Genomic DNA, 18161 nt, shown 5'->3' on the forward strand with positions numbered 1-18161 from the left:
TAATAATAATAATAATAATAATATCTGAAGCCATTCATATAACACACAGGATTGAATATGATCTGGCTGGTCCCTCATATTACTCCACCTTATCACACTTACTTCCTTTCCCCCGAATATCCTCCCCAAACACCTGTTCCTCCATCGTGGTTGCTCTTCTCAGGAAGTGGCACCACCCCCCAGCTATTCATCCCCCCAACTTGGGATGACCCATGACTCCTCTTTGTGTCAGGCCACACAACCTGTCAGCTCCATCTCGACAACACCTCCAAATGCAGCTGCCTCGCACCATCTTCAACGCCACCCCTAACCTAGGTCACCACTGTCTATGGCAGCAGCCTCCTCCTAAGTGGATTCTCTGATCCCACTCTCGTATTCCCTAAAATCAAGTTTTCTGTAAAAGAATCACCAGTTGTCTTTTTAAAATATAAATGAGGCTCTGTCACAACAAAGAATTGTCCAGGGCAAAACGGCAGCAGGGTTGAAACTGAAAAACAGCAGCACTGTTGGTCTTCTCACACTTACCCTGTTTTTTTGTTTGTTTGTTTTTTCTTCATCATAACAATCATCTCATCTATGGTCTGTTTCCCTCATTAGAATTCAAACCCCATGAGGGCAGGCTTTTGATTGATTCGCACATAGTTATAGCCAGACAACCTAGGAGAATGCCTGGTATATTGGCAGGGCTGAGTAAATATCAAATGAGAGAATGGATAAAATACTTCAACTGACCTATTTATAGCCCTCAAAACACCACAGGTTCTGGAATGCTTTGTGCCATCCACTACCGAGAGCAGCACGAAGTTGAAGTCACAGTGATTTGCTAAGGTGCACTGGTTCATACTATGCTGCTCTCCAGTCCCCACCCGGCTCTGGGCACCCGTCATCAAAGCCTACAGCACAGTACACATTTTTGCTCAAAGCAGTAATTTTACATCATCTCCAAAGCAATGAAATTGGTATAAACAGTCTTCAAAATCAATGTCCACGTACCTGCTTGTTTAGCTTCAATACAGGCAATATTTATTTCGTCTTTCAAATCCCAGTTTTCATCAGCAATAGCTTCCCCTACTTTAACAAATCTTCCAACTGCCAGGTTGACAGCTTGCCCCACACGCTGAATTGCTTGCAGAGTTTTATCCGACTTTTTGGTATTATCTTTATGATTAATAAGTGTGGTGATCTAGAAATAAAAGATAAAAGTAACTTGCTGAAATTTTATCTCAGTGCTAAAAAAAAAAAAAAAAGCTTCATCACAAAGCCCCCAAAAACAAAAACAAAGCCCAGCATATTGGACTAGCTTAGGAGACTAAATCAATAGTTTTAGATGTTTCAACCCACAGACAACCAAGTATTTTATATCGTCCCTAAGAACAATGCTTCCACCATCAGTTGGAAACTGGATAAAGAAGATGTGGTTTTTCTTTAAAATGGAATACTACTCAGCCATAAAGAATGAGAAGTTAAATTCATTCATAGGAAAATGGATACATACTGAGGATATGCTCCTAAGTGAAATAAATAAGTCACACATGTGTAAATACCAAATAGTTTCTCTGGTATGAAAAACTATAATAGTACATAAGATCCTAATGAGATAATTGACAATGTGAAATAGGAAGAAAAGGGCTAAAGGTGTAGGGAAAGAGGGAAGGGTAGGGGAAAGGTAATAAGGGAAAAGAAAAAAATATGAGAAAGTGAAAAAATGGAAATAAAGTGTTTGTAAATGGGGAGAGGAGGAGGGGGTGAAGGGAGGGCAGGGACAAGGGGAAAAAATGAGAACCAAGACCTGTCATGTAAAGGTACAAGATCCCAATAATGAATATAACTGTATTGTATACCTAAAATGTACGAATAAATTCAAAAAACAAACAAAAAAGATGAAAGAACAATACTTCCAATGTTTTTCTATTTTAAAAAAATACTTTCATTAATCACAATTCCAGGTTCACTTGAGAGCAGTTACTTGGGGCATACAATGCTCTCCAGATCTTCTAACAAATCTTAAAGACACTAGAAAAGTAGGAGAGGATAGACCATTACATTCACAGAAGCCACAGAAAACTAAAGTAGGCTGGGTCTAGTTTTTTAAAGGATGGGGAGAGCAGAGATAGCATCTTCTTCCGCTACCACGGTGAGGGGGTTATACCAAAATAGTACTTGTGCCTTAAATGAGTTAACTAGATACTTTAGAATGACTACTAAAATCTATGTTTTCTACTGCTCTGGGTTTTCTTGTATGAACCTTAAAGTAAATGAAATACCAAGAGTTTTAGCATTTGGTTCCAAGTCCTGAAATACGAAAGATGACAAGCTCAGTTCATTGACACAGATATATAATCGCTTTTTGGCCTTCTGGCTAAGATCAAGTGCACTGACACAAATATAAATTTTCAAAATATCTTGAAAACTAATACATGAACCATGCTGACATATAAAAATATTTACGAAAGAATGTTGCTATATGTGCTGATGTACACCTACTCCCAGATAAGGAGGCTGAGGAAGGAAAGCAAGTTTGAAGCCAGCCTGATCTGCACAGCAAGACCTTGTCTCAAAGCAAACAAACAAACAAACACAAATGTTCTAAAGAATCCACTTACCAAAAATAGGCTTCTGAAAGAAAAGTTTATTCCAGTTAACAGGGATTTAAAAATCAGGGAGATTCTAGCAGCTGACTGGAAAAAGCCAAGTTTATCACATCCATGTGTGGATGGGCTGACACCGGGGGAGAGAAATAGCAGCTACCTGGGAGAGCTTACATCCGTGAGAGGATGGGCTGACATTGGGGGAGAGAGAGATTAGCAACTAACTGGGAAAGAAATTAGATATCTGTAAGTTTTGAAGGGGCTAAGGAATCAGGGATGAAATATTTATGACTTGGATTTCCAAGGATGGTCCGCTCAGGTGTGTACACAGTTACTGGATTTTTTCAGCACCAGGGGTTGTATAGTTCCTTTTGAGTCCATCTGCCCTATTTACAGAGAAGCTACCATTGTTTCATAAAAGCAGCCTGTTTGCTTTGTCCCCTTCATGAAGGACTCACTTAAGTCAGACCTGACAAATGTCACATGAAAAACATAAATGCCAACTAATAAATGTATGTTGAACTTAACTTGTTTTTTGAGAAAGGGCTTCACTGTGTAGTTCTAGCTGGCCTTGAACTCACTGTGTAGGCCATTTTGGCCTCCAACTCACAGCAATCCTCCTGCCTCAGCTTCCCAAGTGCTAGGATTGCAGACATGTGCCACCATGCTTGGTATGAGTTTAACTTTTAAATAATTTATATGACATATTAACAAACACCAGAATAGAAAATCGAGAGAAGAAAGGAATCACTTTTAGCCCTTTAGAAATTAGTATATGCAAAGCACTTCTTTTAGAATTAACTGAAAAGCCTAAGTTTGAAACTTGGCTCTGTCATTATTAGCAAAGTGATCTACAGTACAGTAAATTTTTAGCATTTAGTAGATGTCAGGTCCTGAAGACAGATGAATAAGACTCTTAAAATCCTGCCTGCATTAGGTTTATAGCACAGAGTAATGATAATCACAAATATATTTGCTGCAAGCTATCATATGCCAACTAAAACGTTAGCTAATGATGCAAAAGCAATGAAAAAAAAGCCCAGGTTAGCCAGGTGTGGTGGTGAACACCTGTAATTCCAGCACTCGGGAGGCTGAGGCAGGAGGATTGCTGAGTTCGAGACCAGCCTGGGCTACCTAGTGAGTTCCAGGTCAGTCTCAACTACATAGTGAGACCCTGTCTCAAAAAACAAAACAAAAACCAAACAAACTACAACAAAAAAGCCCATGTTCTCATATAATTCATATTCTATGGAGTTGGGGAAATACAATAATCACATAAACAGGTCAACAAAGAAACATTAAAGAAAATGCAATGCAAAATGTAAAACAGGACAATGTGACAGAAAGTCTGGGTAGCTACCTGACACTGGTTGAGCTTCCGTCTGTGAAAAAGTGATATTTAAACTGTGATCTGAGAGCAAGAAGCAAGGCTGCCAAATATTGGGGAAATAAAGTATTCTAGGGAGTAGAAGCAGCTCGGGGGCACTCTGGGGATGACTGGTCCTGTCAAGGAATGAGGTAAGGCCAGAAATGGGTGAATCCCAGGGAGCCAGAGGGAAAATGTAAAACCCACATCCACGAACTAGCCAGCAAAAGCTGTGCTTACAGAAAAATATTTAAGTTTTATTCTATATTTCAGGAAGGCACTAAAAGATTTTCAAGAAAAAAAAAATCTTTTCAGTGGTTTTCAAATATGTTCGCAAATTTCTTCACACATTTCCTTCAAGAGGTTGAGCCTTCTTCCTGGAGCAGAGGCTGCACTTACTTCCAACAAAGAGACTGCAGTGGTCGGGCTGGGGTACTTCTGAGGGCAGGTAATATGGCGACTCCCATCCCACTGGCTCTCTCTTTGGGGTCAATCTCAGGGGAAGATAGCCAGCTGCCAGATAAGGGAGGACACTCCAACAACCCTGTGGGGACCGCACCCCCAGGAAAAAGTGAGAGGTCTGGCCAACAGTGTGAAGCACTGAGGCCTCCTGCAAACAAACAGCCAGCTGAGCGAATCAGGAACAGACTGGCCAGCTCCAGCCCAGCACCTTTATTTCAGTCTTGTGACAGACCTTAATCCTGAACCAGCAGCAAAACCACTCCACAGAAAGTATAATAAATGTTTGTTGTCTTAGGGGACAAAATTTGGAGTGATTTGTTCTGTATCAACATATAACCCATAGATTTTGGTACACTTGGATGTGGAATGATACTGTAACAAAAACCTAACATGTGGAAATGGCTTTGAAATCCAGCTGGAAGTTGAATGGACTTGAGGGGTTAGTAAAAGCTACACTGCCAAAATTCTGTAGAAGCATGACGACTTTGGGGATGCTAACTCAGTCAGTATGAAAGGTCTTAAACTAGGCCACTTATAAACAACAGAAACACACAGCTTATGGTTCTGGAGGCTGAGGAGTTCTAGATCAGGGCTTCAAAAGATCCATGTCTGCTGAGGGCCAGGGCCTTGTAGATGCTGCCTTCTAGGTCTGTCTGCACACTGCAGAAAGGACAAACAGGTTCCCTCCACCTCTTTTATAAGCATTAGTCTCATTCATGACCTAATCAGTTCCCAAAGGACTCACTTGTTAATAATGGCACCGTGAGAGCTAAGTTCTGATGTAACAGCTCGGGGAGGATACTGACGCTATGTGTGGAAGTGTAAAGGAAAGTGAAAATAATTTCATTGGACACTCGAGGAAAAGGGTTACACAGTGGCAGAAAATCATCCTCAGTAATACAGAAAAGAGAAAATATACCTACTCAACTGGTGCTCTAGCTACGGAGATTTCAAGGCAGACTTTGAGGTGTTTCTTGCTGCAGTTTACAGTAAAATGTAAGAGAAAAGAGAGAAGTTAAAGGAAGCATCAGTAAATAAAAACAAGACAGAACTTTGGGGTTTTGAAAATGCCTAGCCAGGTGGCACTTCGTGTTAAAATTAACAATGGCTTCTAGGAAAGAACAAAAATCTAGGGTATTTTCAAGAAAGCACGATCTACTGTCAGGTATTTTGTCATATACCTATAATCCCAGCACTCAGGAGGCTGAGGCAGGAGGACTGTGAGTTCCAGGAGAACCTGGGCTAGAAAGCAAGCTCAAGGCTGGCCTAGACTAAAGAGGGAGACCTTGTTTCAAAAACAAAAATTAAACATTTACAGTGTGACTATAAAATCTTGTAAAGATCCCCAAATGCTCAAGGTGCTGCCCCAGACAATCACAGTTAAAACAAGTTTCCTAAGTGCTTCTAGGTGTTGGCCCTCAGCGGTGCCAGAAAAAGCCCAAGTTAGAGAAAAGCTTATCTTAAACAGATTTGTGTGTGAGGATGGCTTTGTTTTATAGACTGAGTCCAATATGACTCAAAGGAAACTAACATAATTAATATAATTATGTTGGCAGCAATATCACCAGCTCGGGCTGAGACAGATCAACGCAGAATGAAAAGAAGCTTTATACCATCAAGCTTCCATAAGCTAGGGGCAGGCTTAGAAAAACAGGCAGCTGCAAACCAAGGCTACGTTTTGTGAAAAGGGACAACTCAGAAGGCAATGCCAAGAGCCATGAAGTCCAAACACTTAAATCTTAATCAAGGAAATGCCAAACTGTGTGGGGCTGCATTTCAGAATGTGCACACCTGAAATTCCAGCACTCTGGAGCCTGGGGTAGGAGGATGGCAAGTTCAAGCCCAGCGCAGTCAACTTAGTGACTTAGGGAGACCCTGTCTCAAAACTTTAAAAATAAATTTAAAAACATTTAAAAAGGGCTAGGGATGTAGCACAGTGCAAAAGCCTTGGGTTCAATCCCCAGCACCACCAGAATGCTATAAACCAGCAGGTTGAGCTTAGACACTCCTCACTAATAGAATAAATCAGAAGTGACAGTGGGCTACTTCTGAGGGTAAATCATAAAGTCACTGCAGTCTGTATCTTACTCTCTACTGTTAATGACTCTGGGAAAGCCAGTTGCTATGTCATGATGCTTGAGCAGCCCAATGAAAAGTTTATATGATGAGGAATTGTTTCTTAAAACACCTAGGAAGACTCTGAGGCTTTTTAAAAACAGATGTGAACTACCCAGGGAAGCTACACCCAGATTCCTAATTCACAGAAGCTAAGATAATAAATGTCTGTCATTTTAAACCATTAAGTTTGGGGTATTTTGTAACAAAGGAGTAAATAACCAATGCAATCTCACATATATGTTTTTTAAAGGCTCCTAAGAGAAAAACAGATTTCTAGAGCAGCAAGGGTAGAAGACGACCAGTCTAACAGCTCTTGCAATAGTCCAGGCAAAAGGTGATATTAACATAATGATATTAAGGGTCCACTGTCAGAAGGAAGGAAAAGGAACAAACTGGGAATATCTTAAACATGACTTGCTTACAGATTGGGTTAGTGATATCAAAGGGATATGCCCCTAAATCTGTGGCATAACAAACAGTGGATTGGCATAAAACTAATATCTCTATGTAGCAGGCACATAAAACTGTTTTTGCCTAAATACTCTATGTCAATCCTCATAATAATCTTAGAACATGGGCATTACCCTATCCCCTTTCACAAATAAGGAAACTGATACTAAAAGATGCCTATTTAAAGGTCACACAAGTAATGGAGCCAGGATTTAGACATACAATTTGATTCAAAAGACCATACTCATACACTCCACCTTACAATGCTGCTCAACAATGAAATGGGTACTGTTAGCATCTCCACTTTACAATGAGAAAATCAGACATCAGGAAGTGTACAAAAGTTAGGATTTAAATACAAAGTTATATTTTATTTTTATAATATATATTTATATAAATATATTTTATATTTAGTTACAGAGTTAGGATTGCAGAGCTCAGCCTTTTACCATTTAACCATAGTGTCCTTGGATAAGAGTAATACAGTGATGAAAGCATTGTGTGTAATACCCAGTGTATGCTGATCAGGCGAAAGTATACTAGAATTAACAACTGCCTTTAATCCTCAGGTATTATTAAAAATTAAAATCAAAAAAATCAGGCTGAGTGAAATTGGCTCACACAATAAGTGGCCTAGTTTAGAATTTGAGTCCAGATTTACCCGACACCAATGCCCACCCAGTACCTTTCCTTTATTGGAAGTTTTCAATTTTACTTATTTAGAAGATGAACAGAAAGCTTTCTTCAAAATAAAATGTTACCTAAAATTCCATCGCGCAACCACTCAATGAATGACTACAGGTGAACTCTGAGGGTGACTGTGGGCCTGCTGCTGGGAAGCAGGAGGACAGATACAATACCTATCCGCACCAGTTTAAAGCGCAGGGGACTTCAGCACCATGTGGAGATAGGGGACTCAACCACCACTGCCCACCTCAAGCCACCATCTTGGGGGAGATTGTGGAGTGAAAAGGAGTGTAAGCTGGTGCTTAGATTGAATGTGTCCCCTCCTCTCCCAAATTCAGGCACTGAAATCCTGATCTCCAGTGTGATGGTGTCAGGAGGTGGAGCCTCTGGGAACTGATTAGGTCCTGAGTGTGGAGTCCTCATGAATGTAATTAGTATCCTCATTAAAGAGACCCCAGAAAGATCGTTGATTCCTTCCACCCGGCGAGGACAATGTGAAGACACCTGTCTGTGATCCAGAAATCAGGCAAGGACCATAATGGGGGAAAACAAATGTACTGTCTAAGTCATTTTGCCTATGGAATTTTTGTTGAGAAGCCCAGAGTAAGACATTGTGTTAAATTATTTATTTTTATTTATTTACACGGTTTTAAAAATTCAATTATAAAGATCTGTAATTAGGCTAAAATACCAACTATTGTTCAGCTCCCAAACACACTTTCTGCTTTTACTACAAGCATCCTCCCCAGTGCGTATTTAGGTGTGGCTGTCTTCCCCTTACTGGAAAATGTTCAGTCTAATTACAGATATGCCTTTAAAACTGATATTTGGAAGAGCTAAGTCAACACATAAAATCCCTTATTAGAAGATCTATTTTTGTCCTAAAATTATTTTCTTACCCTTAAAAAGGGAGTTTCAAAAGTTACAGATGTTGCTACTCAAAAAAAAGGGAAATATAGGAAAGCCTCAGGAAATGAAAATTGCCCATAGTCCAACCCTCAGAGCATTTTGGCATAGTTGTTCCTGTAAAATTGATATTAAATTTCAAATTTTCTAACATGCAAAATGGAAACCAGACCAGCTAAGATTTATTAAGAATAAGAATACTAGGCACTAGGATTTGTTTTACATGTATTATTTCATGTTGTGCTTACACCCTAGTATCTAATTGGTACAAACTATTATTACCACATTTCACAGGTAAAGATCCTGAAATGTGAACAGGCTAGGAACTTGCCCAAGGCTACAAAGCCAGGAAATTGCCCAAACCTTTAGTCAATAACCCTCTAATCTCCGATTATGTAAATTATCAAGTGAAAACAGCTAGTAGGGTGCCTTGCAAATTATGATGTGCAAAATAAAATAGCTAAAACTCTTGAAAAGTAAAGGGCATCTTAAATTGAGGGTCACAACTTGGAGTTGCTGTGACAAATAACTCAAAAGAATGTTCTAGAAAATGCTTGAATGAACCAGAGAAGAGAGCCGTTCAGAAGGTATCCCATGGGGTAAGAAAAAGGTTCTGAAGTACCGAAGAATAACAATAAAAACGAGGGCTTACTTTAATGCCTGTGATAAAGGACATGGTGCAGTACAAACTGGCCAAGTATACCCTAGCAGTTACCAACATAGACTCGGGTGGTGAATTCTGACTGTTTACATGAGCATGTGACCCACTATTTAAATTTTCTGTGACTCTTCTCAACTGTAAAAATGAGGATGATAATAGTGACCATGTCATAGTTATTGTGGAAACAAATAAATGAGTAATAAAATACCTTATTGTTACATCGTAAGCACTACATAATTGCCAGATATTACATTGCTTAGATTTCTATAATCTCTGTTTCCTTCTGGTGTTTGTGGACTTGTTTTGTAGAACTGACAGTATGGGCTTTCTTTGTTTACTTTGTGAGGAAGCAAGAAAGCAAGTGAAGGAACTGGTTTAAAAAAAAAAAAAAACTAAGCCAAATTCCTTGAAACCTGAAGAATAATCTAGAAGCCAGTTTGGGATACATAAGGTCATCTTGGGGCTTACTTCATCAGTAAATTCTCAGAATAATAAGAATTTAAATACCAGCTACTGTGCAGGGCAATGACATATGGCTGTAATCCCAGTTACTCTGGAGACTGAGGGCAGGAGGACTGCCCAGGGCAAGCCCAGCCTCGACAAATTAGAAGACTTTGTTTCAAAACAGAAGACAAGGGGATAGATCTCCTGGAAATGGGAAGGGGTCCAAGAGATAGCAGAGGGGAAGGGGAAAGAAAAACAAGTAGAATAAAGATATGGCACATACAGGAACCTAATAACCTAAATGAATATAAACATTATATGTCATAAACATGAGATAAGAATAATATCAACAAGAATTAAAATGGAGAAAGGGGCTCAAGCAGAAAATAAGGAGACAAGAGGGAGGTAGAAAGGGATTAAAAAGAAGAATCGAGCTATATTATATACCCATACCCAATCCTCAAGATGACTGTAAACTTCATGAACTGCATGTACTTAAAAGGGAGGTGGCTGGGGATACAGCTCAGTGTGAAGGCCCTGGGTTCAATCCCTGGTATAGCAAAAATAAATCAAATAAAAAACAAAACAAACAAACAAAACAAACAAACAAAAAAAACAACCAAAGCAGCTCATTAGTGATAGAAAACAACATGGGAGAAAACATACCAGGCATAAGAGTATTCTCTCAAGGCAGAAACCATGCACTTTCACCTGCATACAAACCATCTGACAGTTTTTATCTTTGCAATTAAAAACACATTTGTATGCACATACACAGTAAAGAGTAGAGCAGGCCCCTTTGGTATGCTCTTCATCCACAACTTACTGAAAAGGATTCTGAAAAGCTTCCAGATCACTGCAGAGAGAAATGGAAAAATGAAGTGAGCTCCCTTAGAAACGTAAAGGCCTGGAAACGGTGAATGAAGGAAATGTACCATGGACAGGAAAGGCTAGTGGGCAGCAGAATAAATTACATTCCACGGCAGGGTGGAGTGTTGGGGCAGACATCCTTTTTCCCTTCCTTGGATGAAAACATAAGGCTGAGAGTGTGGGAGTTTTGACAGGAAGAATAAAGTGATTATTAAAGGAGGTGAGAAGTTGCTCTGCAGAAAATATGCTTGGCTCTCAGCCTGGGGATTTTCAAAAAATTGTTTGGACTATAAGCTATGCAAGATATGAGTATGAACAGTATACATATGCACGGTTTAAAGAAATGCAAGAGCCATGAACCCACCACACTGAGCTTAAAAGAACACGAGCTTGCCTAGCATGTGTGAGGCCTTGATTTTTATTCTCAGTACCTGAAAAAAAATTTTTTAATTTAAAAAGAACAATAAATACCAGGCCCAGACATTCTGCAGGCTTGTCCCTGTCTCTATCACCTCCCTCCCTTGCCCCAGAAGAAGCCACCCTGATTTTGTGCTCCTCACTCCCTTACATCTATTACATATGGTAGGTAGAGCCCTGAAAGATGTACGGTTTAGTCTTGGCTGGCTTTGAGTCGTAATTTTTTTCCCACTCAGCATTATGTTTTTGAAATTCATCTACCCAGATAGTTGTACCTGTAATTTATTAATTTGACACATAGTATCTCATTAGTTGAGCATTTCACAAATTATTTAAACATCCTACTGTTAAGAGACATTTGGGTAAGATCCCAGTTAGAAATAAAAGTGCTACCTATATTCTTAATGATTTCTCTTTTTTCCATCCAAGGGATTTTTCTTTTCCCAGTACTGGAGATCCAATTCAGGACCTGGGGTTTGCCAGGCAGGCACAGTGCCACTAAGCTACATCCCCAGCCCCCTCAATTTCTCAAATACACATGCAAAGGGTTCTCTGGGGATATAGACTTAGGCATGTAGTTACTGAGCCTTTGGTCAATACCTACGTTCAATTTCATTCTATATATAAATATAAATAAATAAATACGTATGTATCCCACCAAAAAGTATACATCAGGAAAAACTTGTATAAATACTTTAATACTAAATTTATCAAGACCTCATGAAATGAATACAAGTTACGTTTGGCCTCTGCAATTACAAGGGGATCTCAAAGTGGTGGCACTCAGTGTCCTTTTGGGGGCGCGTACGGTGCCGGAAACTGAACCCAGGGCCTTGCACATGTTAAGCACTGACCCCAGACTCCCCCTAAATACTAACAGATTACACCAAACTGTTACCCAGGTGGTGATACCACTGGCATTCCCACCATCTCTACCCTCCTTACCAATGTGTGCCCCTACTGTAGTTTTAGCTTGTAATTCTAGTGAAGCTGGACATCTTTTCACTTCTCCTTTAGCCATTCACTTTCTCTTCTATAAGATGACAATCATCTCTGCAGGCTTAATGAGTGACCTTTGTACTTTTTATTCATTGGATTATTTATTCTGAGCACTACCGATCAAATCATGGTTGTTTAGGTTACAATCGTATTCTATGAGTTATTTTCTCATTAATGGAGTCAAATTTATCAATCATTGTAGAGTTTGTTCTGTTTACTTTTGCTACTGTAAGAAATCTTACACCAAGAGATTGTGAAGGTATTGCCTTATATTTTAACTTAACAAATGTTGTTTTTACTTCACATTGATGTCTAAGCCATCTGGAGTTCATTCTTTTTTTCTTTTTGTGTCTTTTTTCTCTTTTATATTTTCTTTTTATTGAGTTTATTGGTACAATCTAGGTATACAATACAGTTACATTCATTACTGGGATCCTGTACCGTCACATGACAGGTCTTGGTTCTCATTTTTTCCCCTTGTCCCTGCCCTCCCTTCACCCCCTCCTCCTCTCCCCATTTACAAACACTTTATTTCCATTTTTTCATTTTCTCACATTTTTTTCTTCTTGAGTATTTTTTAATATGGTATGAGACAGAGATAAAATTTCATGTATTTAGATAACAAATTAGCCTCTTTTTCTTTTCAGCTTCTTCCTTTCCCCACTGGCCATCAATGCCAATTGTCATGTATCAAGTTTCCGTGCTGCATGGATCTGTTCCAGGGCTCTCTATTGTGCTTTGCTAGTCCGTTTTGTCCTCCCTGTTCTTATTCCCACATTATAGCTTTAAAATAAATCTTGACATCAAGTAGCTAAGTAGAGCAACTCCACCCACCTTGTTCCCTTCTGGCTATTCTTGGCCCTTTGTTTTTTCACACAATTTGAGAATTACTTTAATTAAATTCTACCTGAAAATCTTGTTGAAAATTTCATTGGAATTGCATGAAATTTGTCGATCAACAGGGAAAACTGAGATATGTCTATAAGATCACATCAATCTAGGCATGGGATGCAGTATTTTTCTCTACTTTATTCAGATAAACTTTGGCTCTCCCCTCCCAATAGGCTATGGGGATTGAACACAAGGCCTTCCCATTGAGTTACATTCCCATCCTTTTTATTTTTTTTAAATTTTAAAAATAATAATATTATTGTTGTTGTTGTTGTTGTTCAGACAGGGTCTAGAAAAGTCACAAAACTGCCCCTTCAGTCCAGGATCCTCCTTCCTTGGCCTTTCAGAATGCTGGGATTATAGGCATTCTACTACCATGCCCAACTGATTTTGTTTGAGGGCTTTTTCTCCCTTCGGCATTAAACTTTTATGGGGGGGTCTCTCTATGTAGTTCAGGCTGACTGAACTCACTATGTATTCCAGGCTTCCTACCTCAGCCTCCCTAGTGCTGGGATTATAGGCCTGCACTACTACACCTGGCTCAAATTCTGTTTTAATGGATTTCAAAATTCTGAGGCAGATTTTCAACCAACTTTTTTTTTTCTTGTACTGGGGATTGAACTTGGGACCTTGCACTTGCAAGGCAGGTAGGCAATCAACTTGTTCTTAAGTGCTGATTTAAAAAATAATAAAACTCACACAAAAACAGATTTTCCACAAAACGTTCTCCTTTCCTTCTGCAGAATTTATGATATGCTGTTATCATCAATCAGTCTTTTATTATTAAATATAAATGGTCAGTTAAGACAAACAGTTCTGAGACATATTTTGGCTTTTATTATGACTAAAATTTTAGCCAGGCATAGTGGTACACTGCTATAATCCCAGCACTCGGGAGGCTAAGGCAGAAAGGTCACTCAGAGATCAAGGCCAGCCTGAAATACATAGTGAATTCAGGGCCAGCCTGAACTACAAAGCAAGATCTTGTCTCAAAAAACAAAGCAAAAAAATTTTTTTTAAATGTTCTCCATGAAGTCTGGCATCTCTCTTGGAACCTCGTATTTTGCTGTCTTGTTATAACAATTCAATTTTTAAAAAAGAATTCTTATTTATTAATGTAGAAATGTTATCAACTTTGGTATTCTATATACTATGAACTTGCTAAACATCTCTATTATCTTTTTTCTAGTCTTCATCTTATTGCACTGGCTATTTCTTGCAGAGATTGAACAGATGTTGTAATAGCAGGCATCCTGTTCATTTCTAGATTTGTTTTTTGACAGTCTATGTGGTCCAGGCTGGCCTCCATTATCGGCCTCCTTTGCTAGCCTGCTTAGCAAAGAATGGCATTAGAGCATGGTGCACTACCGTGCCTGTACTCTGGGTGCTTTGCTTTTTTTTTTGTTTGTTACTGGGGATCAAACTCAGGACCTTTCGCTTGTGAGGCAGGCTGCGAAACAACTGAGCTAAATCCCTGGCCCCCTTTGCTTTCTTTTTTTTTTGGAACCAGGTTCTTGTATACATTCCAGGCTGGCCTTGAACTCAAAGCAATCCTCCTGCCTCAGCCTCCCATGTACCAGGATTACAGGCTTGTGCCACCATGCCCAGTTTTGTTTCTGGGCTTTTTGCTTACAGTATTTGTTTATGGTCCTGGGGTGGTATCTAGGGCCTTTACACTGAGCTTCATTCCCAGCCCTTTTTGTCTTTATTTTTAGATAGGGTCTCACTAAGTCACCCAGGCTGGGCTCTTACTTGCAATCCTCCTGCCTTAGTCTCCCAGAGTACCGGAATACAGGTACATACCATATCCACTTCTTTCGGATTTTAAAGGAAATGTTTAAAATTTGACTGTTGTGATGATGTTAACTCCAAGTTTTCTACAAATACTCTACAAGGTTAAGAAAGGTTTTTTGGTTTTTTCCACCATGCATAGTGGCACATACCCACATACCTACAATCCTAGCTACCTGGGAGGCGGTGGCAGGAGGATGACAACATAGAGGCCAGCCTGGGCAACTTAGTTGACATTCTATCTCAAAATCCCCAAAGGTCTAGGGACGCAGCTCAGTGGTGGAGTGCCTGACTAGCATGTATGATACCCCTGGGTTCAATCCTCTGTATCAAGAAAAATAAAAAATAAAGGATTTTTTTTTTGTACTAGTAGTCTGCCAAATGCCCCCCCAATATTACAGAGCATTGAATCCAGGGCACTGAATTATGTTCCTATATCTTTTTGAGACATGGTTTTGGGGGTTGTTTTTTTTTTTTTTTTTTTTTGGTACTGGGGATTGAACTCGGGTCCTTGTGCTTGCGAGGAAAGCAGCAGAACCACTAAGCTAAATTCCCGGCTGAGACATGGTTTTTGCTAAATTGCCCAAACCTGTCATCCTCCTGCCTCAGCTGCTTGAGTAGCTGGGATTTCAGGTATACATCACCATGTAAGTACTTCTTATAACTAAAAGCTGGATGTTCTTTCTGCAATTATTATTATGAACATATATCATTTTTCATTTGTGAAGGCAAAAAATTGTACACATTTTTCTACTATTGATAACCTTGTATTCCTAGAACAAAGACAAAAACTGAAAGTTTTTCCACTTGAAAAGTAAGAAGAGGTAAAATGATACCAAAATAGAAACTGTCTACTTTAAACTGTGCAAGGCTGTCAGGGACAGTGGCACACATAGTAACCCAGTTACTCTGGAGGCTGAGGCAGAAAGACTGCCAGCCTGGGTAATTTAGTAAGACCCTGTCTGAAAATAAAAAACAAAAAGGCTGGGGATGTTGCTCAGTGATAAAGTGCTTTCCTAGCAGGAGCAAGGTCCTGAGATCAGTCCTCAGTACTGAAAACAACAAAACAACACAAACTGTACAATGCTAATCCTAGTCCACTCCTTGGCCTCAAGCTCCTGTCTCCACAGCACTGTTCCCGCTCCATTTATGCCCTGTGTGAGCTGTCAGAGCACATCCTCTCTGTTGATGTTCATTCAATGCTTGGTATGCACTGTTCCATATGTGTCCCATCTACCAACTAGAAAATGTGCCCCCTGAAGAGTCCTGTAATTGCAGGACTCTGGGAGGCTGATGCAGGAGGATTTTGACCTCAAGCCCAGCCTGAGCAATTTATTAATTTAGCAAGACCCTGTCTCAAAATAAAGCAATTCAACTAACTTAATATTAAAAGGGATGGGGATGTTCAATGCCAAATACTGCAAAGGAGGGGAAAAGAAAAAAAGAAAGACAACCAAGTACACAATAAATCTTTTGCTAAAGTGCTTCTGGGATGACATGTAAAAAATATGAAGGTGGATAATAATGTGGTATTTGCAGGGACTTCTGGATATGAGTTTTCTAGGAAGCTGCAGTTTTAATCTCTCAACTCTCACTGAAACTTTAAAGTCATGATAAATTGGACTCCAAATTTCTGTGCCTTGTTAACCCAGTATTCTGATCATGCTTCATACACGTCTTGGTCTTGATTTAAAGTGAAACTTAACTTTCTTGCTGATACTGAGGACAGTTATCTATCTAGGAATACGGTAGTGTGGCAGAGATACAGCAGTGGTTACATACTGTGACTGTGAAGGATGCAGAAGCTCAGCGATAGCTCTAAACAAGGCTTTAACAGGAAAGAACCACACACACAGATACAGTGGACCCTTGACCTGCATACTTGGTCAGTTCGGAGGGTAGCTGTAACTCAAGATTATTATAAATCAATACAGCTGAGATCTGGATGTTTACTTGGGTACACACCATAGATAACAAGAGGCAGATAAATCTCCCATTCACCTAATTAACCCAAGTTATTTGTATGTCAGGTCATAACTTGAAGGTCTACTGTATTTGTCCTGTTTGGCATTGACTTCTAGCTAACTCTCAGCAGCTGTTTTCCTCTACTCTCCCCTCCTCCTACCCCAGAATTACACAATGTAGCACAGTAGGAGACACATTTCTATCAGCAAAACAGTTACCGTTTCTCCACAGGATACTCTGCCCACTAGTTTCCATACAGTGATTCTAACTTCTCTGTATCTGTTACAAACTGACCTCTAATCTCTAGAGGGGACACAACATCTAGTAGTAGCTAAAAGCTACTCTGGAGTCAGGATGCCTGGACTGAAAGCTCAGTTTGACACTCTGAGTCGAAAGTGCTAATGACAAGTTACTTGACCTCACTATTCCTCAAATTTGCCATCTCTATCATGAAAATAAAAACAACTGTCTGCCTCAGAGGTTAGGTGCTTTAAACATGGTCTTCAAATCATATTATTAAATAAATGGATAAAATACTATCAACTTGAACTCCGCTGCTCTCACATCTTTCTCAAAGCTGCGCTAGCATTTCTGACTTTGAGCTACAGTGATGGTATTCTTTCTGGATGTGTGTAGGGTTGCACCATTCCTAAGGGGTCCCAGCATCCCTCCCACTGGTCAGTGCCTCTATCAGCAGGTAGGAAAGAGGGCCAGGCAGTAACAGGTGCATCTATCACCGCTCTAGCCATGAGAGCCATGTGAAGAAAACGGGCTGTTTAGCATAACAAGAATCTAGGGACAGGCTGTTTTCAAATATTTGCAAAGCAAGGCTGCAGAAAAGGTGGCAATTCCATGCAACAGCCACAGCCTACCCATCACTGAACGTGCTGAAGCAGGTCACTGGTGGCCAGGTGTCAAGGATATTTGTAAGAAAGAATTTAATTTAGAGTCAAATAATTTGACTCCTTCTACCTCTAAAATCGCCGTACTCCTGGTATGAGTCACCAAGATGTTATAACCTAGGTATGAGTCACATCGCCAAGGTGCTGCCAAAGGCACAGGATTCTTCACTCCCACAGTGCTTAGCACCGCACCACAGATCTCAGCGCGGAATTCTAGCCCTCAGGCTATGTATACCTCAGCACGGAGTAACAAAAACTTTTAAAACTAAGCTGATTCCAGACTTGTTATGACTGACAAAACAGTAAGGCATACATTCCAGTTGAGACTCGGCAAAAAGGGGTGAATCCGAATTAACTCTCGGGAGGTCATTCCCGTCACTCTTAGGCTGCACAAACGCAGGCAGAAGCGGGCAGACAGGTTAAAGGGGCGGGCGGGTGGTCTGGGTGAATGGAGCTGTGGAGAGCCACACAGGGGCAGGAGAGGGACAAAGGCCTCCGGAGAGCACGCCGGGCTCGGAGGCTAGCAGGAAGGCCCCAGCTAGACAGGAGCTAGTGGCCCGGGGTCTGCCTGGGATGCGGACGGGCCACGGCAGCCTGCTGACCAGGAGCAACCAGCAGGGCCTTGGGTGCCAGCGGGGCCCCGG

General features: G+C 40.2%; 1 protein-coding gene across 1 annotated transcript in view; it reads right to left on the reverse strand.

Annotated features, from left to right (window-relative positions):
- Positions 1–17887, reverse strand: part of Ctnnal1 (catenin alpha like 1) — a 61259-nt gene extending 43372 nt beyond the window's left edge. The window contains exons 1-2 of the mRNA XM_010639457.2: positions 17831–17887; positions 994–1183 (exon numbers count right to left, since the gene is read on the reverse strand). Of these exons, the coding sequence (XP_010637759.1) occupies positions 994–1183; positions 17831–17887 (247 nt within the window). The remainder of the gene's footprint in view (positions 1–993; positions 1184–17830) is intronic.
- Between the last annotated feature and the right edge of the window lie 274 nt (positions 17888–18161).

The sequence above is a fragment of the Fukomys damarensis genome, unplaced genomic scaffold (genome assembly GCF_012274545.1).
Source record: "Fukomys damarensis isolate Sample0158 unplaced genomic scaffold, DMR_v1.0_HiC HiC_scaffold_36, whole genome shotgun sequence".
Classification (NCBI taxonomy): domain Eukaryota; kingdom Metazoa; phylum Chordata; class Mammalia; order Rodentia; family Bathyergidae; genus Fukomys; species Fukomys damarensis.